The 25811-nt window shown below is 38.2% G+C and overlaps 1 protein-coding gene across 1 annotated transcript; it reads left to right on the top strand.

Annotated features, from left to right (window-relative positions):
• The first annotated feature begins 392 nt into the window (after positions 1 to 392).
• LOC145781144 (Na(+)/H(+) exchange regulatory cofactor NHE-RF3-like) lies at positions 393 to 23111 on the top strand. The gene is made up of 13 exons (XM_082592906.1): positions 393 to 570; positions 4715 to 4856; positions 6021 to 6163; positions 12870 to 13044; positions 13138 to 13276; positions 15268 to 15438; positions 16203 to 16291; positions 16396 to 16438; positions 16670 to 16849; positions 18209 to 18297; positions 18782 to 18863; positions 20850 to 20950; positions 22196 to 23111. Exons 1-13 carry the CDS (start codon positions 554 to 556, stop codon positions 22439 to 22441), a joined length of 1617 nt encoding a protein of 538 aa, XP_082449032.1. The 5' UTR covers positions 393 to 553; the 3' UTR covers positions 22442 to 23111.
• Positions 23112 to 25811: the final 2700 nt, after the last annotated feature.

Here is a 25811-nt window from a genome sequence, read left to right as displayed (position 1 = left end):
GACATGTAGTGTAGTCTAATGATGTACGATAACCATTTTTTGGATGTTCACTTTCATAACAGGTTTTAAACACACACTAGGTTTGCAGTTTGCTCAATAGCTGTTCAGAATGTTCAGATGATATCAAAATAAGCTTACATGATACAAAGAGTCACTGTGCAAATCAAGCGTGTGTTTAAAGCTTTCTAAAAAATACAAACACCCAAACAAGCGGTCACCGTACTCCACTGATGTAGTCTATCCAGCTGTACCGTAATGTAGTAAAGATCTTTATAAGTTGTTGAGCACCAAGATGTGAAATGCTTTAAATTCAAATTTACTTGAGTTCTGTATTTTAAACATTTCAACTCTTTTTTCTCTTTTTTTTTCATTTCAAATGATAAGCATTTCAAACATTTTGTTTCTAAGAGTTTTAAACTTACTAAATCAGTTGTCTGAACATTCAGTTGAAAGTTATTTACTGCGGCTCTACAACTTTGACCAGCAACTTGCAATTTAATCTCACCTTGGAAAAGGAAAAGAAACACCTGTTTTCTATTGCAAGCCCCTAAAGATGACATCGTCAGTCAGGTAACATTATTTTATCTTAATGCTTCATGTTAGCAAATACAAAACGAGATAGTTTACGGAGACTATGAATACTGTGCACCAGTGGCGTTGACAGGGATGTCAAGGCGTACCATGGACCAGAGCCCGAGATGGCTCAACCCTATCTGTAGCGACACGGGGCTTTATGAGGACGCCCCACACTAGTACTGAAATATTTCACAAAAGGAAATATGCTAGAAATGTGAAATTTCTTGACTTTTAGTTTTTATTCTTTGCGAATTTTCTAAACCTAAACTGGTCATTTCTCTACCTTCCTGCCCTTCACAATAAGCATTTCGTCTCATGTGGCTAGACATTTTCGTGCAATGATAGTTATATATATGTCAATGTTAGCGCAATATAAATGTTAGAGCAATTACTTTGAAATGTAAAAACACCTAAAAATGGCTTATATTTATGAAAAAAAGTAATTTTTTGTTTAGTTTAGCTTTACTTATGTTATAATTCAAAAATTGCAATTTTAAAGCTATTTTTAGGAAATTTAAATAAAAACCGACTTTCTGACGTTTTCCACCTCAAACAATTTATTTCAATAAATTTGTTGGGTAAAAATTTAATTTCTATACGCACAATACACGTGACTATTATCTTGTAAAATATTTTGACTCTGTGATTTAGACCCGGTCACTAGGGTGGAGTGAAAAAACCTTTTCATAAAATTTTTATTAGCTCGGGGTTGGAAAACTTGCCAATTACTACTAAAACTAATTGTGCAAAATTAGAATGTAATCTGACGAGAGCTTGATCTGCCACCAGCCACTTGAAAATTTACCATTGGGCCATTCCGTGTCAATTCACACAGTGAAGAAATTCAACCTCTTCAATTTTTCTTAAATTTTACACACCTTTTCATTATCGTATATGATGAACACCTGTAAATTTTGAGTGAAATTTATTGAGAAACACGAGAGTTATGAAGCATTTAGTTTGGAGGGATCTGCCGAGGGGGCACAATTTTTTTTATTTTTGGCAATGTTTGAGGTCCTATTACTGCTTAAGTAAATTAGGTAAGAACCCAATTTTTTTACAGGTGATAGTACTGCTAACAAATATTGAACACACAACACCGTTCACATTGTCACTCTAAGTCTAAAAGGTCAAAGACATCCAAATGTGGTCGTTTCCAGCTCTCGGCTAAAATTTTAAAACCTTGCCAAGTCCTCATTTTTGATTGATTTTGGCTGACATTTAGTAGAAATGTTGTTTACAGGATTTTCTATGACCTGAGAAAATTTCAGTACAAAATATTAAAGAGCTTGAGAGGTATTTAATGTGAAACATGGGTCGAAATGACAAAAAGCAAAAAAGAGGTCCTTTTAATATCCCGGTTACTCATGACCCCAGTAAAAATTTACACTGAAATTTCATAGAGAATCCTGTAAACAACATTTCTACTAAATTTCAGCCAAAACCAATCAGAAATAGAGTCTTAACAAGGTTTTAAAATTTTGGAAAATTTTAACCGAGAAGTGGAAACGGCCACATTTGGATGTCTATGACCTTTGACCTTTTAAAGTGACAATATGAACGATGTTGTTTTTTTAATACATGGCAGAAGTACTATCACCTGTAAAACAATTAGGTTCTTACCTAATTTACTTAAGCAGTAATAGGACCTCAAACATTGCCAAAAATAAAAAAATTGTGCCCCCTCGGCAGACCCCCCCAAACTAAATGCTTTATAACTCTCGTGTTTCTCAATAAATTTCACTCAAAATTTGCAGGTGTTCATCATATAACATAGTGAAAAGGTGTGTAAAATTTAAGAAAAATTGAAGAGGTTGAATTTCTTCACTGTGTGAATTGACACGGAATGGCCCAATGGTAAATTTTCAAGTGGCTGGTGGCAGATCAAGCTCTTGTCAGATTACATTCTAATTTTGCACAATTAGTTTTAGTAGTAATTGGTAAGTTTTCCAAGCCCGAGCTAATAAAAATTTTATAAAAAGTGTTTTTCACTCCACCCTACCGGTCACCATAGTTCCCATTAAGAGCGGTAAATTAGCACGGGGCTAAGATAGCCCATGACGTGCTTTCCGCGTACGAAAACAGCTCGTATTAAGATAGGGTTAAGGGACCCGTAACCTTTCCAGAGGGCCCACAATCTTGAAGAAGCTACCCCATATTTTTTGAATATACTGTAGTGTTTTTTTCTTTGAAGTATCTTAATTTGGGGTCCGAGGACCTCATTGGTACCGGCCCAAAGTATTCCCTCAATGGCCCCGCAGTTTAACTCAGTTTTTCCAGTTCACCATAGCCCTGATAAACAGAAATAACTTGGTTGGTTGGTTTTGAATCTTTATCCTCGGACTGACAAAACCTTGGTTGGTTATTCATGGTTGTTTTGCATACTTGTAGAGGCTTTTGACGCAGGGCCGGTTAACGAGATTGACAAGTGAAGTTTCCGATTGTTGAAGGGTTGTTGCCGGGGAATTATTCCATTCAGTAGGTGCCGCTGAATTGAGAGCAGTCCTGAAATGTGCACAGCCCGAGAGTCGAACCAGCGCCGCGTGATCTTGAGCCAGGCGCGTAACCACTGAGCTATCAACTTATGTAGAGTGATACGCATTGCGTCAGCCATTGACTCTTTTTCTTTTATATGGGGTATGAATTCAAACCCCACCGTTGCCACCATGGTTACTGTTATTATCACACCTCGATTCTTGTGGTAAACTGTGAGGATTTTGTAACAATCAACCAATTAAAGTCAATCTCGTTTAATCTGACCACAACGGGGCCAAGGCAAACTGATTCGATTAAGCAGGAAGAACAAATTTCACTATTTTGCGTATTATTACGTCTTCGTCTTTTTGCTGTCATTCTTCCGTCTTCTGCAGCTTGGCGCCCCCTGTTTTTCTGTGTCGCTTGATCTGTACAAAGTAAAGTAATAAAAACTAATAAATAGCTAAACTAACATCATCAACAATACAAAAAAATGCTGCAAAGAATCGATAATCATTGAAAAAATGCATCCAGGGTCGATTGTCTTTTGGCGTCGTCACAAATTGTATGGTGGTTGATTTGGTTTGGTTTCATTTCATGCTAAATTTCAGAAAATAAATATCCTTATTAACTAAAAAATTTGTTTTGAATTTAAATTATACAAACCTTTAAATTTTAGGCTTGTTTCAACCAACTCCGGTTTCAACTCATCAATGGATTGAGCTTTTTGGTTGCAATTTAGTCTGAAAATATAAAAAAAAAAATGTCTGGCAACCTTGCCACTAATAGCTTTGCGTGAACATGGCATGATGTCCAACATCAACTCTTGACGTAAAATCTTGCAAAAAGCAAGTGCAAAAAGCAGAAAACGTAACCATAAAACCTATTTTTGGTGAGAGGGTGGTCCGTTGAAACAAAGTAGTGGTCCAATTAAACGGAGAAAATTGTACAAAAAAATCGATTTAGATTCGGGACCAGCGCAAAATGTCCGATTAAGTGATTTGACTGTAATTGAACATTGATTATGACGTTGTAAATGAAGCTACATGGTGGAAGCTTGTAACGATTCAGCAATGTGTTCAAAAAAGGTTTTTCAGGAGGAAAATCATTAATGGCTACTGCAGGAGAACCCCACACTTCCAAAGCTTATGCTTCAAGTTATAAAAAAAAATCAAAACGTTATTTTAAAAACGACGTGTGCAAAATTGAAACATTATTCTACCGCGCTATTTTAAAAATTATCATTTACTAAAACCACAAGCGTCTACTGGACGGCATGTATTTATACAAAAACACATAAAGTAGTCGTTTGGGTTTACCACACTTTATGACCAGTGTTTGGATAATGATACCTTGCGATAGACAAACAACTGTAGGCAGTAATGGACTCGGGAAGGCAATTGGTCACGCGCCCCGTAAAAAAAAAAAACGGTTTGCAACACCACAAAGCAGAACCAACACAAATATCTCTTGCTTCCTATCCTAAACCTAAGACTGGGTACTTTTCGGGCTTCCTCTGTGCTATTAACTCTAACTTACAACGATTACTTGGAGCTTAACTGTAGTAGGCTATACCCCCGTAGGCTATGTATTTAAACTTCCTACTGTTGATATGTTAGCTTATGTAGCATTGTATGACTATTCTTACAACTTTGATTAGCAGAGCCAGTTCGTCTGCGGGACGAAGAGGCAAACTGTCGATTTCTACAGTTACCGGAATAGGTGACCAGGCCACAGAACGCCCCCGAGTGGTCAAACTTCACAAAGAAAAAGACGGTTATGGATTTTTTCTACAAACACACGGGGTTCGTAGAAAACTTTTACTTCTTGGCAACGATAAATTAATTATAATTATTGACTCTCTAGATTTCAACAGCTTTTTTAGTCTCCGTTTTCTCAAAGACTTTACGCATATAAGCTTAGGTCTGGGTTAACTTCTAACTTTACCAAATTTACATTTCTCGATTTATTTTCATAACACTCAGCTATTTCTATACCACAAGCTATGTAGCACATAGGCGGTGGCGTACGCAGGATTTTCTCAAGGGGGGGCCATTGACAGTAGCGTAGCCAGGAATTTTGAATAGGGGGGTTTTGACGTCCGGCGGGCGAAGCCCGACGGCGTTTTCGCCTAAGACGACACCCAGTGGCGGGGGTTTGGGGGCCTCCCCCAGAAATTTTTGAAAAATTACTTTGAATTTGGTGCATTCTGAGAGCATTTTCAACAAAAATGTGGGTTTGAATATTCCTGTAAAATGGTGCTGTCAGGTGGCATAGCAAAAGGACAAAATCACGTTTTCTTCGACATTTTTTGGAAATAAAGCTAAGTCTCTATGTTTTCTTGTTGATAATACCTGGCTGAGATGTTTGAATGTTTGGTATTGGCAAAACTCGCTCTTTCAATGCAGTTTTGTTTCAAATTAAGAGACTGAAAGCATCATTCTCAATATCGTGACGTCACACGCGTGCCAAAGGGGAGGTTGTAACCCCTAAACCCCCCTTTGGCTACGCCACTGGCCATTGAAATCTCAGACGTCTTCATGATATCCCAATATGGTTTTGGTTTAGACTTTATCCATTTCTTTCTCACTATAATAGGCTTACAGAACACTATGCTACATTGGTATACCTGGAGTGGGGTAGGTGGATTGGGCCATGTATTTCGTATTGGCTTAGTCTATAGAACAACATTGTTAATTCCTTTGACAGTGCAAACCAAAACATATTAAATGCCTTAATGTACGTCGTTAACTACTAAAACATTTTTAAGGGGGGGGGGGCATGGTCCAATGCCTCCCCCCCCCCCTGCGTACGCTAGTGCACATAGGCTATGTTTTGTTAAAAAGTTTAACTTTTCCATGCATTCTCTGTTTTATCTATTTTTATTGGCAAATCGATGAATACGAATAGCTATAGCTTATATTACTTTTTCTATTTTCATTCTATTCTTTGCTTCAAATTTAATTTAGAATAGTCCCATGCATTCTATCACTGAGGTAGAAAAAAATTCGGCTGCCAAGAAAGCAGGATTACGCAATGGGGATATTTTGGCTTGCATCAATGGACAAGACGTAATGCATGCATCCCATGATCAATGCGTCACAATGGTCAGGTATCGCAGTACAAATGGCATCTTGTAAAAATTTAAGATTGGAAAATAAAGCTTAAGAAGACTCTTCTCCGTTTAAACTTTTACGAGGCAAAATCCAATATTGGCTTATTCTTGTTTAAATTATGCTGCATTCAGAGTTAGATCAATTACAGTCCAAGGGCCTCAAACACTCGGCCAGCGGGTCGCATGCAGGGGCGCCGGAACAATTTTTGACTGGGGGGCAGGATTATGAAAAAAGGGCACATTTTTTAAGTTTTAAGATAAGATATAGGGATAATGCTGGGCAGTTCGTTAATCGTTTTTTTCCTATTAGCCATATAAATAGAAATGCGAGACAGATGAAGATAAATGAATGAAATATATTGAAATAGCTTGAACAAGTAAAAACGTAAGATAAATTTCACGTTCATAGCGTCACAATCTGCTGCAAAGTATAAAATATGTTCCCGGGATAATTTGTATACACTATATAGACAAATATCAAACCAATTCAAAGTAGCTAACTGCTCTAGGCTGCTGCTGAGCTGTGTCGGAGTATGCCTTGCTTTCTGACCTACTCTTGTTCTGAAACGATCCCTGTTTCATATCTAGAAAGCTAAAACCTCAATTGCTAAGGTAACAGGGATCAGTAGTCAGTAGATGTAACAGAAAATATATTTCGCACTTGCTAGTGCATCGTCAGTTCTGATAAAGGGTTTATCCCTTTATCAGAACTGAAGATGCACTAGCAAGTGCGAAATATATTTTCTGTTACATCTACTGACTACTGATCCCTGTTACCTTCGAAATTGAGGTTTTAGCAATTCAAAGTAGGCTACATTTTACGCGCGTTGGTTGCTCGAATGAGCTCATTTGCAATAGCTTCTAAGTCAATGGTGAATAGTCGCAAACATTCAAATGCAAACATTCAACATTCAACTGGATGGCCACTATCTGGCAAGAGGAGTGGACAGACAACACCTCCAGACTTCACACCTTTGTTCCCGACGCTGGACCCATGCCATCAGGAAAGGAGCTCAGCCGACCTGCCTGGGTACGGTTCAATCGCGTCCGCACGGGTGTTGGGCGCTTCTCTTCCTTGATGCACAAATGGGGCCTATCAACATCTGCGGCATGCAACTGCGGTGCAGAGGAACAGACAGCAGATCACATCCTCTACCACTGCCCGACGTTTACTCCTCCAAGGGCAGTTGGCCTGTCAGGACTCTACAATCAAGTGGCTGCTCGAAGAATGCCCGGACATTTGACCCCAATGAAATGTAGTACAAAAAACAACCTCTCATACGAAAGAAGAAGAACTGTTTGTGAATAGTCGCAAACATTTGGTTGTTTAAATTATTGTCTGTCATTGTGGTAAGAAGGCACATTTTACTCGTCTTATGGCGCTAAAACTGCGTTCAGCATTCACCTTTCCTTATGTGACCTTTACCATAACCATGAATCCATGATAACGGCTTATTTACACTTATCCTTCTAAAAAATTTTAACTTCCAGGTTCTCGCACTCTTTGCTGTGCTAAGACGTTTATAAGCTACCATTCCTTAACTTTCCTACAATTCTGTATCACTTAGATATTTTTTCCAACTAAAACCAAGACCACGAGGAACATTTTCTTTTCTCATAAGTCTGCCATCGACAATATCCCGGCCATCCGGCCCTACGTTTGATCCTCTGCAATGCAAAACGGTTGTTAGTGGTGCCTCGAATCATTGGCGTTTGATTTTCACAGCTGGTGGTAACATCAGACATAGTTGTGACAAAACCGTCTTTGAAGAAGCATAGGAATAGTAGAATTTCAATAAATTATGTTTGTGACCTATACATAATAGCAATAGCTCATTATCGAGTAATGATACAAGAACTACATACCGGTATATAAAGAACAATGGCACGGAAGGGCATCGTATAACCTACTGTGATATAGAATTTTGTGTGTGAATATTATTTTGAGGTAAAAAAGAAAAGTTGTAATTAGGCTAAAAGCGAATAGCAGAAATTGTTATATTGAAAAATGTGCAGTAGCTCACATGACTTTAAAAAGGCACCATTGCCCTCCTTGCCTCCCATCCAGAGAAAATTTGAGGGCAGGAGGGCGATCGCCCCCCCCTGCCCCCCGCTTTCGGCGCCCCTGACATGCGGCTCGCGTAGACCTTTGGTGCGGCCCGCCATGCATTTTTAAACTTTGGTAAAAATTCACTCTAAAATTATTCGAAAGATTTGCAAATGCCCATCAAACTTCACACGACTTTTTAGCACTACTGTCGCGCCATTTTATAGTTTGCGAGAACCTCGTATTGTTAGTTATTTACTTGTTGTTTCATTACCGCAATAGTGACCTTGGCATTACCTGAAGTAAGTTTTTCAAGGGTTTAGTTTTTTCCGCGCTTTTTAAAAGTTGATTGCAAGATTTTTACCATGCAAGTCCATCGTTTCGTTTGCGTTCCTTTTTGTTTTTCCTTTTTGTTTGCGTTTTTTTGCGTTTGTGCAGTGTTTTTTCAACTCTTGTTTTTACTGCTTTTTCTTGTGATCTAACGTCCTTGGTGCGTTTTTACTACTTTTTTTTATTGCGTTTTAACTGTGTTATTTTGTAGGCTACTGCATTGCGGTCCTCGGGTTAATTTGCAAGCGTTCATTTGGCCTTTAGAGCAATTTGAGTTTGAGACCCTTGAATTATACAGTTTTCAGCTCAATAACATTACAATTACGCTATCAAATCTGAAATTTTCAAATTACAATTAGTCTACAATTGCTTTTAAATGTAATAAATTACGTGTTTCAATTATTCAATTACAAAAATTAAATGTTCCAATATTTATCTTTATCGAAGGTTTTTTTCAGTTTGATTTTACCAAAAACATTTAGTCTACAAATCCATTTGATAAAGATTAGGTTGCAATGTAAAAGCATAGATATCTTATATATAGATATGCAACTCAGTGGTGCGTAAGATGTTTGAAGGCTAACAGCGTAGCTATGGCTGTATGCATTGACTTCAAACTTGGCACAGCAAAACAATTTTATTTTTAATATATTTTTTTGGTTTTTGTTTAAATAAAACTTTCTTCGTTTTCAAGTTGACGTATGGATTGCTTGTGATGACGTCACATTCTCGTTCCGCATGGACTGCTTTATGGAGATTCTGGCGATTGAAAACAAATCACAGTCACAGAGGGTACCTCTAAATACCCTTTGTCAGGCATTGTAGGCATTGTCGGGCATTGTCAGGCATTGTCGGGCATTGTCGGCTTTTTGGGGGGTTGTGGAGCATTTTCAGGAGTTGTCGAACATTTTCAGGGGTTTCAGGTATTGTAGAGTAGGCTAACTACTTTCAGGCATTGTTGGGAATTTCTAGGCATTGTGTAGGATTTCCAGGCATTGTCGATCATTATCAGTGGTTGACAAGCTTGTGAGGCATTGTCGAACATTTTCAGGCATTATCGAACATACTCAGGGGTTGTCGAGCATTTTCAGGGGTTGTCAGGCATTGTAGAGTAGCTATTTTCAGGCATTGTTGGGAATTTCCAGGCATTGTCTAGGATTTCCAGGCATTGTCGATCAATATCAGTGTTTGACAGGTTTGGTAGTCATTATGGAACATTTTCAGGCATTGTCGAACATGTTCAGGAATTGTCGAGCATTTTCAGGGGTTGTCAGGCATTGTAGAGTAGCTACTTTCAGGCATTGTTGGGAATTTCTAGGCATTATCTAGGATTTGCAGGCATTGTCGATCAATATCAATGTTTGACAGGTTTGGTAGTCATTATGGAACATTTTCAGGCATTGTCGAACATTTTCAGGGATTGTCGAGCATTTTCAGGGGTTGTCAGGCATTGCAGAGTAGCTACTTTCAGGCATTGTTGGGAATTTCCAGGCATTGTCTAGGATTTCCAGGCATTGTTGATCATTATTAGTGGTTGACGGGTTTGTCAGGCATTGTCGAACATTTTCAGGGGTTGTCTAGCATTTTCAGGGGTAGTCAGGCATTCTAGATTAAGCTACTTTCAGGCATTGTTGGGCATTTCCTAGCATTGTCTAAGATTTCCGGGCATTGTCGATCATTATTGGTTTTTGACACGTTTGTCAGGCATTGTCGAACATTTTCATGCATTTTTATCAGGGATATCTAAAGAAGGGGATGCGAAGGCTCACAGCGATTGCCTTATTGTTATGACACTACCAGGGCGGTAGTTTGCAGCGCGTGAAACATGCAGTTCTTTTCAAAATTACAGAAAGTTTTGTAGTGCAGCTGATACAGTAAGCTACAGAAGACAGTCAGCAAATGTTACGTAGAGCATATAGAATACTTGTTTGGAAAGACAGTTGAAAAGTTACCTGTAAGCTGTTTTTCTTTACAAAGCCTTTGCAGTCGGCTAGATTTACCGTAAAGCATGTATACGGGTAGTTGAATTAACAAGTAACCATGAGCATGCAGTGAGTATCCAGGCCTGATGCTAATAGCGCAATGCAGGTTATTATAACAAGATTTATTACACTACTATCGGTGCCAATTGTCATTTTACGGTAAACAGAGATTATTTACGATAAACAGAAGCCCTTCTACTGTCAGACGTATTAAAAGCCTTCATATCCCCTTCTCTAGATATCCCTGATTTTTATTCCCAGCTCTGCATGCGCAGCAGAATGATCCCTTTCTAGTTTGCGTAGGTTGTAAACGTATTTACGGTATACACAAACACAGCAGCGTTTAAATGACCTGGCTATCATAAGTATCGACAATGCCTGACAAACCTGTCAAAACCTGGTAGGCTAATGATCGACAACCCAAGAAAACGTTCGACAACGCCTAACAAACCATCAACCACTGAATATGTTCGACAATGCCTGAAGATGTCCGACAATCAGTGGCGTAGCTAGGGGGGGGGGAAAGGTGGGGAGGACCGCCCCGGGCGGCACGTCTGGGGGCGGCAATTTCAGACTACGATTTTTGATTTTGATTATAATCTGATAAAAAACGCATTTCATTTTCACACAGGGCCGGATTTAGCTAATGGGGGGCCCGGGCACTTTTAGATCAGGGGCCCCCGTGCAAAAAAATTCGCCTACGGCGCGAAACACCCCCTCGACGTCTACAGTAGCATCAATCCAGCACTGCACAGCATTTTGCAGAAACCACAAAAGCTAATAGTAAAAAAATCACATTTTTTTCACGTAGGGGGGCCCTTTAAAAGTCGGGGGGTCCGGGGTACCTGCACCCTCTGCCCCCCCCTAAATCGGGCCTGTTTTCACATGCTTTTTCTTGAAGGGGCGGCAAAATCTGAATCCACCCCGGGCGGCACATTCCCTAGCTACGCCACTGCCGACAATGCCTGCCAGAAAGAATCTAAAGTACTTTATAATGCCTGAGAGCCCCTGACACCTAAAAATATTCGACAATTCTTGAAAATTTCCGACAATGACTGATAATGGTTGACAAGCCTGTCAACCATTGATATTGATCGACAATGCCTGGAAATCCTAGACAATGCCTTGAAATTCCCAACAATGCCTGAAAGTAGCTACTCTACAATGCCTGACAACCCCTGAAAATTCTCGACAACCCCTGAAAATGTTTGACAATTCCTGAAAATGTTCGACAATGCCTGAAAATGTTCCATAATGACTACCAAACCCTGTCAACCACTGATATTGATCGACAATGCCTGGAAATTCCCAACAATGCCTGAAAGTAGCTACTCTACAATGCCTGACAACCCCTGAAAATCCTCGACAACCCCTGAAAATGTTTGACAATTATCGCTACCGTATATCTCACCCTAAAATCGTTCCGGCGCCTCTCTATCTCAGGTTTGTAAACTGCCTACAACAAGCTTTAATGAGTCACTGGAAATAAGCTTAAATGATAGTTCCAACGATCATGAAACAGAAGTTGCATAACCTACGTGAAGAAAGATTATTGTCTTGATTTTTCATAGTAGGCTATTCTGTGAAAACTTGAAATATATGATACGCCATCAAAAATATTCCAAAGGAGCTCAAAAGCTACCACTCGCCAAGCCCAAACCGTACAATAATAGCCTACCATAGATACGCTAGCCAAGCTGGCAACCTTGATTGTTGATTGTGTCCATAAAGTCAGTCGAGCGTGACGATAATTCCACGATTGCTGAGTTGCATATCTATATTTAAGATATCTATGGTAAAAGTCCCCTTTGAACCCCAACTAACGGCTCAGAAAAAGTACTGATATCAAGCATACAACTTACCAAATGTATTTCGCAATGTAGATACTAACGATCTGTTTTAACCTGATGCTGCGAGTTTGCTGTGGTAGTAGCGGTTTGCACTAGCTTTCTTACCAAATGTAATTGTAATTATAGTTACAATTACATGAAAATTTGTAATTAATTAGATTCAACTACAATTTTAATTGATCCATGTCTGCATGCATGAGCCTGATGGCTACAGATTGAACATTACTTGATGTTTTGCGCATCCTATTAACGTTCAGGTTACAAGCATACTACAATTATTGTAAATACGGCTCTATTTTATCGTTGATTACCTGCGTATAGCCTACCTGATGTAGTATTATTATCACTCCTTGTACAATATAGATAGGCTAAACAAGGCATTTTTTGAGGAAAAAAGATAGGCCAAGCCTAAAACCATAGCTAAAACCTCTATGTCAGAGTCCAACTGTTGAAGAGAACTTGCAACCAAAGAAGAAACATTAATTGTATTTCAGAAACTCTGGCAACAGTGTTGAACTGACAGTTGCTTCAAAACATGTCATGGAAATTTTCTATCACCACAACATTTCAGTTGAACCAGATCTCCCAGACAACTGGCAGTACTTAAATGACTCTGCATTTTCTTATTCAAACGCAGCTTTTGAAGACGTCACTCATAACAATGAAACTGTAAGCATTCAAAGTCTCCTTTATCTCCATATTTGGCTAATCGAGATAGCAGTAATCTTAAGAAACTTCACAATGTCTACTTTTTGTTTCTAGTCGTTTTGTGGCCTGGAAGAAGGTGTAAGCGCCTTGATAAAAAACAACAATAACAACAATAATAACAACGACGTTGCAACCACTTCGTCACGTGCATCTCGGTTTGAATCGTCGCATCCTGTTGCTCTATTTTCAACAGGTAAAATACTGTACTGTAGTTACGATGGTAGCCTACAATGAGAACGTTTTCTTGATTTTTTTTAATGCTTTGCAACGAATATTGCATGAAAAGAAATTTTACATTCAATGATTGGCCTAAAAACACGTGAGTTTAAAACAAGTTGATGATAGTGTGCCTATTGCGTATATTTTCTTTCAAAATATAAACATAATAAGTTAGTTATTGGCTTAAAAAGTTTCAAATTAATTGCAAATTTTGCAAAAATGCAGGATCTACCAACATTTAACAAAATAATTCAAAGACTCCTTCAATAAATCATAAGTTCCATCAGGGCCGTAGCCAGACCGCAGAGCAAGGGGGGGCCAACTTTTCGTTAGGGGGGGCCGAAAAAATTTGAATGATTTTGGCATTTTAACCTCTAAAACACCGGTATCCACAAAAATTGCAATATGTCAGTTTAGTGTTAAGACCAGTAGCGTAGCCAGGAATTTTGAAAGGAGAGGTTTTGACGACCGGCGGCCGAAGCCCGACGGCGTGTTCGCCTAAGACGGCACCCAGCGACGGGCGGTCTGGGGGGTCTCCCCCAGAAAATTTTGAAAAATTACTTTGAATTTGGTGCATTCTGAGAGCATTTTCAACAAAAATGTGGGTATGAATATTCCTGTAAAATGGTGCTGTCAGGTGGCATAGCAAAAGGATAAGATCATGTTTTCTTCAGCATTTTTCGGAAATAAAGCTAAGTCTCTATGTTTTCTTGTTGCTAATTCCTGGCTGAGATGTTTGAATGCTTGGTATTGGCACAACTCGCTCTTTTAATGCAGTTTTGTTTAAAATTAGGCGATTTATTTTAGACTGAAAGCATCATGCTCAAGCATAGAGAGACTGAAAGCATCATTCTCAATATCGTGACGTCACACGCGTGCCAAAGGGGGGGGGTTGTAACCCCCCTCCCCCCCCTTTGGCTACGCCACTGGTTAAGACCAACACTGGTCTCTTATCACGGCAACCATATTACAATGACCAACATAACAAAGCAATTGTTGACTTGTTGTATAAATAGCGGTACTTGTTACGAGCAAAAACTTTAACTGGCTCGAAGAAGCTAGTGCCGAGGATTTTGATATATATGGTTGCATTCCGCCTATACCACCGTGAGCTAGTCTATTGCAATTGCAGTCGCGGTTGTTTGGATGCAAGCCGTCTCACAAACAAGTCTAAATCGATAGATTTCGATACAGAATGTTCAAAGGCCATAAGCACTAAGTTTGCCTGTCTTGGTTGTAACATGCTCCGTCTAGTGGGAGCGTCAGCCCTTGTTAACACTGAGAATCCACACTCACAAACGGCAGTGCTAGATTCAAATGTAGCAATATCTGCTGCAAGGTTGAACACTTCACAGATCAGAAAACTAGAAACAAAATTTATTTACACTGATTGGATTGAAGAAAAAAAATAAACACTGCTTAACTGCACAAATTTGGTTTATCACTGCACAAATTGGTTATCACTGACCCTTAGAATTAAGTATGGTAAGTAATGGGTATGAATTAAGTAGGCTATGGTAAGTATTTAAGAATGGTAAGAATTAAGTATAGCCTAATTTGTACCGGTTTGTAGGCCTGCTGGAAATCCATTTCCTCTTTGTTAGGTTATCATTCTTTCCCAAAACATTTTTATTTTACACAGTTTCTGACAATTTTTTTACCAACCTAACACGTGTTGGCCTTGGTTGAATTGAACCTGTTGAGGTTGCCAAAGGAGGAGTTAGGGGGGGGGGGCGAAATTGTTTAATCATCATAGCTGTTAACTAAACAAAACAATTGTAGTTAATTGGGCCAGTTGGAGCTCTGCAACGGGAAAATGGGCAAAATCATTATAATTGCAGCTGTTGCTCAAGAATGTTGGGATTTTGCCAGGGGGGGCGAGGCCCCCCCTGGCCCCCGGCTGGCTACGGGCCTGAGTTCCATAGTGACACCTATGTTCAAGCAAACCTAATTTTTTATTATTAGATTCTGCTTCGGGAGACCATGAATGTTCTCCTGCTCCTCCTCGCATCTGTGAGTTGACAAAAGAAAACGACGAATATGGATTTCTTCTCCTACGCACAGAGGATGTCGGTGGACATTATATAACCGACATACAGTCTCTCGGGCCAGCTGACAAGGCCGGCATAAAAAATGGTAAAGAAAATTGGCACGTGATTTCACAAAAAAAAATTATACTACTTACTTAAAGTGAATGTCTTCTGAGACACCGAGACCTAACCCTGGCACGCCGTCAGCAAGAAGCGGTTGACTTGATCACATCGAAAATTTTGTTTGAGAATTATTAAAATAAAGTTCAACCAGCCTCATGTTTACAAAGAATACATATTTCGCTACATAATGAGCATCTTCAGTTCTGCAAACAAACAAACAAATTACTGCAATGACTGCTGCATAAAGGGAAACTATGCTGTAAGCATAGTTTTATGCTGTAAGCCTTTATGCAGCAGTCATTGCAGTAATTTGTTTGTTTGTTTGCAGAACTGAAGATGCTCATTATGTAGCGAAATATATATTTTTTTTAAACATGAGGCTGGTTGAACTTTATTTTAATAATTCTCAAACAAAATACTACTTACTTAGAAACACGCAAATTAGTGTCTTTTTTTACAGAATGCTTTTAGAAAATAGTTGATTAAATCACATAGATTTTGTTGTTCTGTTGTGATCGACTTGAATTATTTGGAGGAGATATAAACCTTCCTTCAACTTGGTTTCATGTCTAGTCTAGAGATTTAGATTACAATAAGGCAAGGAAGTCTACTTTTGGGTCCACCTTTGAATATCATTAAATGCCTCGCTAAGACAAAGCCAAGATTTCTTGGTGAGTATGATGCGTGAACATAACTCTATGAATTTATCTTACAGTTTTCTAATAAAAGTGTTAATTTTGGTTGAAGGCGACAGACTTCTCGAAGTGAATGATGTATCCATTGGATTGAAAAGTCATGAAGAAGTGATTCAGTTGATTTCTTCAAGCAATGGAAAGGTCGGTCAATATCATTTTTCAAAAATGTGTTCAACGTCATTAATCATTATGTAGCCTAATTTGCTTTTTGGTATTTTAATAACATCTTGATATTTTTACATTAGGTGACTCTCACAGTTTTGTCTGAAGCACGAAAATTTAACCAAGGTAAGACCAAATAAATCAGACTTGCTTTTAAAGAATATTTACTGCTCTGCATTATTGTAGAATAGGCTAAAGATTTTCTTGAACTTTCTGTGTTTAATGACGCACACGACTTAAGACTTTTTAAGCCTACAGAGGTCTATAGAGCGTAGCTTGTGTTAAACAACATTAAAAGGTTATATAGAGATACTGTGACATATTTTTCTGGAAAGAGCGCTGCATACACTTTTTTAGGCCTTACCTCCAAAGACTCTGAGCAATCCCTGCAGCCACCTCGTTTTTGCGAATTGGTGAAAAAAGATTCTCGTGGATACGGGTTTGCACTCTCCTGCCTTCCGGGACTTAATGGTTGCGATCACTTCATTGATAATATCGAAAAACATGGAGCGGCAGATGAAGCTGGAATAATTCACGGTCAGATAACCTACAGTTTTGTATAAATTTTTTTTATAGAGGTGAAGCATTTTTTAAGAGTTTGGGTAGGGAGAAGGTGATAATTTCAAATTGAACTTTGGCCTTGATTTTCGTATAGCCTTATACTAAGACATCTGGTATATACTGTACATATAAATAATAAAAACTATTAATACTACAAAAAGTGCTCAATGCTAAGCAAAAACCAAAGCAGAGCGAATTAAATCAAATATAGTTATTACTATCTAAACCCTTGACAGCCTGTTTCACCTAAAAGGAGGATCATCAGAAGGTCCTTATTCAAATTCTATTCAGATAGTAATAACTATATTTGATTTACTGTATATATATATATTTTTTTTTAAAAATCTTTATCCGAAAACCTTCACTACTGAGAAAATCACTTTTCAAGAAGGACTATATTTAGCCTACAACGCTGTAAAAAAGAATCCCGTTGCATTGACGTCAACAAGAGGTTTTCCTAACAACCATTTACTTCACGCTCAACATTGCTGCTAAGAAGCATGTGTGATTCAAGCACTGGGTTGTCAGTCTGACGTTTTCAATTGGTTGTTGCAACAGAAGCATAAAAATAGCAATGTCAATCTATGTGATTGAACTGAATCCAGCAGAAAGAATAGACAGTTTATGTGATGTGGCTAATCAAGGGGTCAAATTTGCATCATTAAAAAATCGCAGTGCAAGTTATTGTAGATGAAAAGAGGTTGAAAATTCTCAATCAGGGCTTGAATCGAAAAAGCAAAACAAACAGAAGTCAAATATGTTTGATCAGGTTAATCAGTAAAGATAACAAAACTTGCTGAAGTCAAATTTGAAGTTGGTGATGAGATAGGGGAGCATAAGTATAACCTACTTCATACAATATCTGTATTTAGGCTAAGTCACGCTTTCAACTATGCATTTGGTCATGCGCGCAAATCATAACCACAACTTGCCAAGTTTTATTACAAAGTCTAGGCCAGAAAAAAACTGTTTGCTGCTCTCTTACAGCATATTGACGAGTTTTAAAAAGCAGAAAACAATTAATCTTTAAACGCGGTAGACTATAATCAAAAAGTGACGTGGATGGATAACCTACAACCTGTAATATTTTATACGCGTGGTAAAACTAAATAACCCTTTTTTTTCTGAAAAGTAATTTTTGGGATAGTGGAAGTTCGCATGGAATTTCAAAAAAGATTGTGCCAAAGGTCTTAAAATGTCTTGTATTCGAAAATCAGGGCTAACGTTGAAGTTGTAGCGTAAGTTTTACCAAATAAGCCCTTCTTGAAATTTAAGATAGAAGCAATCATAATGCATATTGCATTTGTTTTTATTTAAAATTCATTTTTTTGCTAGGAGACAGGCTCTTGGAAGTTAACAATATATCCACGAGAGGAAAAAGTCATCAAGAGGTTGTTGAACTAATTGCAGAAAGTGACGCAAAGGTTTGACATTGTGCATGTGGCTGCAGAAGTTTATTTTTTATCAATTTGAATCCATTTTTACAGATTTTGTTGAAAAACGATTATGTTCAACAGAATCTGTGGCTAAACAGACAGTTTTGTGTAAGATGAGAAGAACATTCCATATTTCAAAAATCCGGTTGTTTATCAATGTATTGCTTTTTTTTCTGCAATTAAAAAAAAATCATGCGTTCAAATAATAAGCTAAGCATTCAATTAGGCTTAATATAACTTTCTCAAATAACATTGAGAGGTTGTTTATCTGGCTTTATTGCAAAGTAACCTAGTTCTGTTCTTCAATGATTTGGTTATAATTAATATTGTAGCATGCACTTAGTCACCATGAAAGCGATAGGAAGTTTCCATTTATAGTTTCTTCAATTCTAGAAGCTCTGTCGCCAATTACATAGAATTCTACCATTTTCGTATCAACATTTACAAATTCAAAACTGCGTTTTATACTCAGATTAGCATACTGGTACTAAGTGATCGACTGCCACCTATGAGCATGGAGATAAAACCCAATGCAAGAGAAGAACTCTATCGAGGTAAAAAGTTGTTTTAAATGGTTTTACTTTGCATGAATACAAAATAGTGAGCTTCAAACAAATATAAAACAATACAAAACAACGCAAAGGCGATATCAATGGTTTTGGCATAGGAATTCACACGATTAAACTTTGGTTCCAGAGTAAACCACTGCCAAGTTGGCTATGTCGTGTTTTCGGTGTGATTGTTAGTGGTAAATTTAGTTCGGTTCAGCAGGTCCAAAGAAGTCTAAAAAAGGGCCGTAGGCATTTCTCTCTACAACAGCGTAGGCTATTGTTTATAATGACGAGAGAAATCAAGGGCTACAGCCAAAGAGGCACCCCTCAGTAACTGACGGTATGCCGTTAAGTATTTTGCCAAAGACACATACACATGCTCTTGACTCTTGAGCGGTGTCGAACCGGCGCCTTTTCGAAAGCCGAACCAGAGTTCTCATCACCCGCATAGGCGTAGCCAGGGGGGGGGGGGAGGGCGAAAGGGGCCATGGTCACCCCAAATTTTCAAAGTTTGGATTCCAAAGTTGAACCCTTTGTTGAAAATATAATATAATTTGTATAAATTTATATCGTTTTCCAATACATCTGGCTATTAACACCCCCCAGGACTTGTTTTAGACACACAGAAAGACACCAATCAATTTTGCAAATCGTAAATCGCGCAAAGTTTACGCGATTTACGTTTCTTTTAACTAATCTGTTAAAGCAATTTCAGAATCGCTTACTCTGTTGTGTTTTTGTGTAGTTTTTGTGTAGCTGAGTTTTTTGTGTTCTCTGTAATTTTAGCAACAGTTTTTGCCCGTTTGTGTGTAACAGCTACCTTAATAAGTTAATAGCTGTTTATCCGCTAATAAATTTCATACAAATATTACCCTGAAAGTGTTTCCAGAAAGCGCTATAGCCTAATCCATTATTTGAGTGTAATTTTGCAAAATTTTTCCGGGGGAGCATGCCTCCGGACCCCCCTAGAATACTCGTGCCTTCGGCACGCTCTAACCCCCCATCAGCTTTATTGCTTCCCTTGCTTAACCCACCAGGATACGCCACTGCACATCAGGTGGCGATGTCTTAAATCAAACACTTTGTCGTTCTCTTCAATCATCAAATATTGGGCCCCCCTAATTTTTTTTTCTGGCTACGCCACTGACCACTCGGCTATGCACTATGCAGCCACTAGGTCAGTGGTCACTGGTCTGAAATAATTTTTTTTTAGGTTTCACATAAACTATCGTAAGCCATTAGTAATAGTTAGTAAAGGTTAAGTATCACTGTTATGTGATGTATCATGTTCTGTTTAAAGAAATAAAAAAATTAGCTCCAGTTTAATTAAACGGTTCAAAAATGACGTTTTGATAAATTATAAATTTAAGTACAAATCTTGCCCTTTGTAGCCATAAATTTCATATCACCAACTGCAAGGATTGCAATGTTGTATTGCTCATTCTTAAACCATGGCCACCTAAAGATACGGCCTGATTGGTCACATTTTGCAGAAATTTCCAGGTTTTTCTAACTTTGGGCAAACGTTTAAATAAATTTTTCTAAAAATTAGATTTTTACGCTTTCTTTATTCTTTTCCCCAAATGACACAATAGGTTTTAACATCCTCACATGTAGAAAAACAAAGAAAATTTGATTTCGAAGATTTAAGTCAGACTGTTAATTTTCAATAACAGTCTGATTTTGCGTTTTTCAACTTAGTTTTTCTCATTTTCCACTGCTTCCCCAAGGCAACAAAAAAGTTTTATGTCATTAGGAAACCGCAAAAAGTAAAAACATCTAAAAAAATGTCAGTCAAGCACTAGCAGTAGCTGTAATCAAAATCTGCAAAATGTGACAAATCAGGCCGCATCTCCAGGTGGCCATGCTTAAACCTATTATGAAGTCGACGTCTTTGTAGCAACCTTTGCGAACCCGATAAGTCTTCGTAGCAATCTTAAAACATAACAGAACCATCAAGCGACAGTGTTGCTTTTTTTCTGTTATCAGGATCCACATCTTCATTGAGTATCTACGAATATCGGATCGTGAAAACAGCCCAAGAAGAATTTGAGTTCTTTCTATCTGATGACAGAATTAGAAACGCTCAGGTGACATAATCTTTAGTTTGTTGCCGAAAAAAAAATGTTCAGTTCAGTTTAATCTGGCAGATAGGCTAACAAAACATTAATTCTCGTAGCTTTTTTAAGCCCTTGACAGACAGGCTATCTAGCATAACTTATTTTTTGACAGAAAAACAATGCAATGGAGCTGCTAAAGTTGATTTGTACACATTGAAGCCTACATTGGGTCGGCATCTTTTTCTAACTAGCATCTTTCGTTGAAACCGTGATCTTATATCCTACAGATAGAAGTTTAGATAGCCACTGGGCGGTGGACCTAGCTTAAACCACTGTTGAAAGCTTTTATGCCCTTAAAAGAAAAACATGTTCAAAGTTTTGGCAATTTAAGTATCGATTCTACGTAGAAAAGGAGAATGACAGGAAATATGAACATGGGACCTTTTGAATAGGATTTTATGAAACTTTAGTTTAACTTTAAATACAGAACCATTGGCAACCCTTTCTACAGATATTTGTCAATGTGGGTAACGCCTAGAACATCACACAACTAAGACGAAAGAGCCATGTCCATTGAGTCCTGTCTTTGTCATGAGTTACCAAGGGGGGTGGGGGACTTGTATATCTGGGACTGGTATATAAGTCCCCCCCACCCCCCTTGGTAACTCATGACAAAGACAGGACTCAATTCAATTTTCTCTTTCGCCTTAGTTGTGTGATGTTCTAGGCTTTTCCGTCAATGTGGGCAGCCACTAACAAGAAGAAATTCTGCCACTGCATCTGAAACCTCGAACCAATCAGAAGCTGCGTTGTCTGTGACGTCAACCAATCAGAACATGTTATAAGAGGCTACCGTCCAATTGTGAACCTTTTAGCAATCAGCCAAAGAGTTATATTAGGCTACTTTGAACTTTGTTTGGTAATTACAGAAGAAAAAGATCAATAGCAGTGGTGGGAATCAAACCCCCGTCAATGAAATGACCACTCTCTAGCCCTAAACCCTAGCCAACCAGCTGATACAGAATCCATGACTTGATTTGCTTTGTATCACCTTCTTTTCGCCTTTTTTTACGTCACGGAAAACAGAGCTTATGATTGGTTGATTGGTTCGAGTTTCAGATGCAGTGGCAGAATTTTTTCTTGTTAAAGTTCCTACCGTCAATGTGCTACAGCCTATAGGTTTAAAAGCAATGTAAAATTATCATTTTTTTAATATAGCCTAGACCTATCATTTTTTCGTCGATTAGGTCATCAGGTGAATACCATTTTCCATAGGTCATCAACTCAATAACGCGTGGAGGCCCTGCTGACAGATGCGGTTTGAGAAATGGAGATACAATTATAGAAGTAAACGGAATCAATGTTGAAAACAAGCCTCATAACCAAGTGGTGACAATGATTAAAAACAGTATGCCGGCCAATGAAGTGAGATTGTTGGTACACGGCGAAAGCAGGAGTTTACCTCAATTGGACAAAAAGCTGTATCAAGATCACCAGAAAGAAAAATGCTTGATATCGTAACCAAATGCGCCGTTTTTTCACAACAGCTCATTAGAAAAATTGTTGTGATGCTATATATTTTTTTTTTTTTGTTGCAAACCTGTTTAGTGTTAAAACGTGTTGCACTGATTTGGTGGTACGCTGATTTGATTTAAATATGAATTTTGCTTATTTTTTTGCAATTTGATTTCCTGATTTGTACAATATTATTTTTACTGCTTCGTTTTTTAGCATAGAATTTCTTCATGTAATTTTCGTTTCTGTACAGTTTTGAAATAAAACAATTTATATGCAGCACACCTAGCGATCTGTGACATTATTGTAAATTAGATTTGGTTTTCAATCTTTTTCCTCGAACTTGCAAAGGTTTGGGTTTGAATGTTTATCCTCGGACTGACAAAGCCTTGATTGGTTATTCCTGGTAGTTTCGCATACTTTCAAGGGCACTTGACACAGGGCCAGTTACCGAGATTGGCAGAGTGAAGTTTTCTGATTTTTGAAGTGTTGTTGCCGGGGAATTATTCCATTCACTAGGTGCCGCTGAATGGAGAGCAGTCCTGAAAGTGCGTTGCTCATGCGCACACCCTAAGAATCGATCTTGCGCCGCGTGATCTTGAGTTCAGCGCGTAACCACTGAGCTAACGGGGCGACACTAACGAGCTTTTGATGGAGTAATCCTGGCAGTTTCGCGTGCGTAAACTGACGACATCCAAAGTGACTTTCTGTGACCTTTGTGCATTTGCAGTTTGTGTATTTTTTCGTTGTTTTGTATATGGACAGCTTTGTCTGACGCAAATAAACAGTATATAAAAATTTTAAACAAATAAATTTCTTTGCACCTTTCACCCAAGAAAACCCTGTTTAAGTCCACGTCTCTGTAAGCATGCTGAATGTTAGACTGTAGGCTACGTTGCCGCTTGACTGCACCGGTGAGTGTACGAAGCAAAACAAACGATACTCCACCTGAGAATTGCATCGGCATGGCCATCATTAGGCCTACCGCCTACACCACCGATGTTATTCAGTTGAAAAAACAACTTCTTCAATCAAAATTTTATGACAAGTGGCCTGGTGAAGTCCAAAAAACACAACCAGGTAGCATAGCCTACGGAATTTTTCAGGTCAACAACTCCAATTGCAAAAGCTCTGAATTTTATGGAAATCGCATATCTTTCATAAGTAGACTACAAGTAGCCTAATGTCGAACTAATAAATCAGTATTTTTCACATTGGGATACCGAGGCGTAAAAGTTTTCAAACTCTTGCACAAAACTAAAGAGCATACAAGTAGAACTCGGTTAATCCGGATTCGATTTGACCGGCAATTCCATCCGGATTAGGCGAAGATCCGGATTAACCGATGACGGTTCCATCAAGCCTGATGCCTGACTCATTTGTACTTCCAGTTTCATCCGGATTAGGCGAAGATCCGGATTAACCAAATCCGAATTAACCGAGTTCTACTGTATTTTACTTTTTTGGAGGAAGTCTAATTAATTTAAACATCGTAACGACTAACGAGACAATTGACGCAGAAAGGTCTTAAAAACTAGCCTACTTTATAATGAAAACGACGTTATGCATCGAACATCTCTGATGTCTAACTCACTGTCAACAGTGGACAATGATGAGCAGAACAACAGCGTCGCCAATTTGAATTGCAACTTTAGAGTCGGTTATAAGAACCCAAAAACTTGACAAAATTCGTGATTTCACCAGAAAAGAAATCATACGTTTTTCAAATATCAAACTACAGTACATCATAGTTACCACACATCTTCTTAATCTGCGCTCTTTTTGCGATACATAAATTATAGGAGCAACTAGTAGACTATTGTTTGATAAGCCAAAGCTATATCCTATTGCACAAATAAGTGCAACTTCCCGCTAGCGAGTTAGATGTCCGCACTGGAGTTTTGAAGAAGAGCTAGCAAACATCTAGGGACGAGTTTGTTGAGTTGAGATGCTGTATTGTATGCTATGATATCATCTTTTCCCATAGGACGCTAAGTTTATTTTTCACCAACCCATACAACGCAATATGTTTGGCAACCCCTTCCATTGAGGATGTCATTTCGTTCATGAAAAAGCAATGATGGGACAATTTTCAGTAAGAATCCCCAACACCTTTCGCACGATGTTTGAATGATACAAACATTTTTAGGGTGCATCATCTGCCCCTCATTTTTTTCTTTGATTTTCTGCAGTGGATTAAAATGTTCCATTTTATGATTGTTGAAGATGTGCAACTTTTCAGAAGAATTCATTAACATCTAGGGGTACCACAATTGGATTAAATTATGTCATTTTTTGTTATTTTGGGGTCATTTCGTGGCTGCTGGTACAGTTGTGGAACCGTATGTGGTAGATTTTTATGAAATTTCATATGTAGAATCTCTGTGCAATTCTGAGAAAAGTGATACCAATTTTACCAAAATCGGCCCAGTACTTTTTGAGATATCGGCGATTGAAAATTGGCCCTTTTCGTGATCGCTCATGCGTAAAAATTAACTGCAAATTTTGTTTGACCTATTAGGCTATTATGAAGGTGTTTCAAATGGTAACTTGAAAATTCCAATGCATATGAGTTATCCAAAGTAAGGAGGTTCTGCAAAGATATATTTTTTGTTTGTTGTTATATCACTACAGGCCACCAAGTGGCTAGTTTCACACATGACTATTTGTGATCACTCATGCATGACGAAACTTTGATCGCTTATAGCAAAAAACACTCTACTTCGATTTTTCTGCAACTTGGCTTAAATGAAAGATAATATCCTTGGCTTTCTAGCTTCCAAATATGAAGTGGAATAATTGAGTAGAAATGAGGTAGTTTGCTGTAGTAAATGCACCATGCATTTTTTAAAGTGAAGAAAGGATAGGTAGAACAGTTTAAACAACTGACTGAGGGGGGACGTTAAAACCAATTCCGTGGCCGGTTACAACGTCTTATACAACAGTTACAACGTTAAATTGGGATTCTCATGAATTAGACAAACATAAACTGAATGGGTTCCGGAAGCTGCTACCAAAAACGCACCATTTTGGCCTTAATGTGCAAAATATTGACAAACCAATCTTCATATCTGGTTGTCTCTTTTTAAACTCCTGATACAACTCATTTAGTGTCACCAAAACCAATCTTCCAAAACCTCAACCACGTCGACAAAGGGCTTTCCCTCAAGAGATTATTGATTCTGTGTTGAAGTTCTATGAAGATGATGAATTTAGTAGGTTACTTCCAAGTCAAAAGGATAAAGTGTCTGTGGGCAAAAAATGTTATCAACAAAACAGATTGGTTTTGGTGACACTAAATGAATTATTGTATCAGGAGTTTAAAAGAGACAATCAGATATGAAGTTTGGTTTGTCAAAATTTTGCACATTAAGGC

The sequence above is a fragment of the Aplidium turbinatum genome, chromosome 12 (genome assembly GCF_918807975.1).
Source record: "Aplidium turbinatum chromosome 12, kaAplTurb1.1, whole genome shotgun sequence".
Classification (NCBI taxonomy): domain Eukaryota; kingdom Metazoa; phylum Chordata; class Ascidiacea; order Aplousobranchia; family Polyclinidae; genus Aplidium; species Aplidium turbinatum.
The sequence above is the reverse complement of the archived record's forward strand: the minus strand, read 5'-3'. Positions and strand labels throughout refer to the sequence as shown.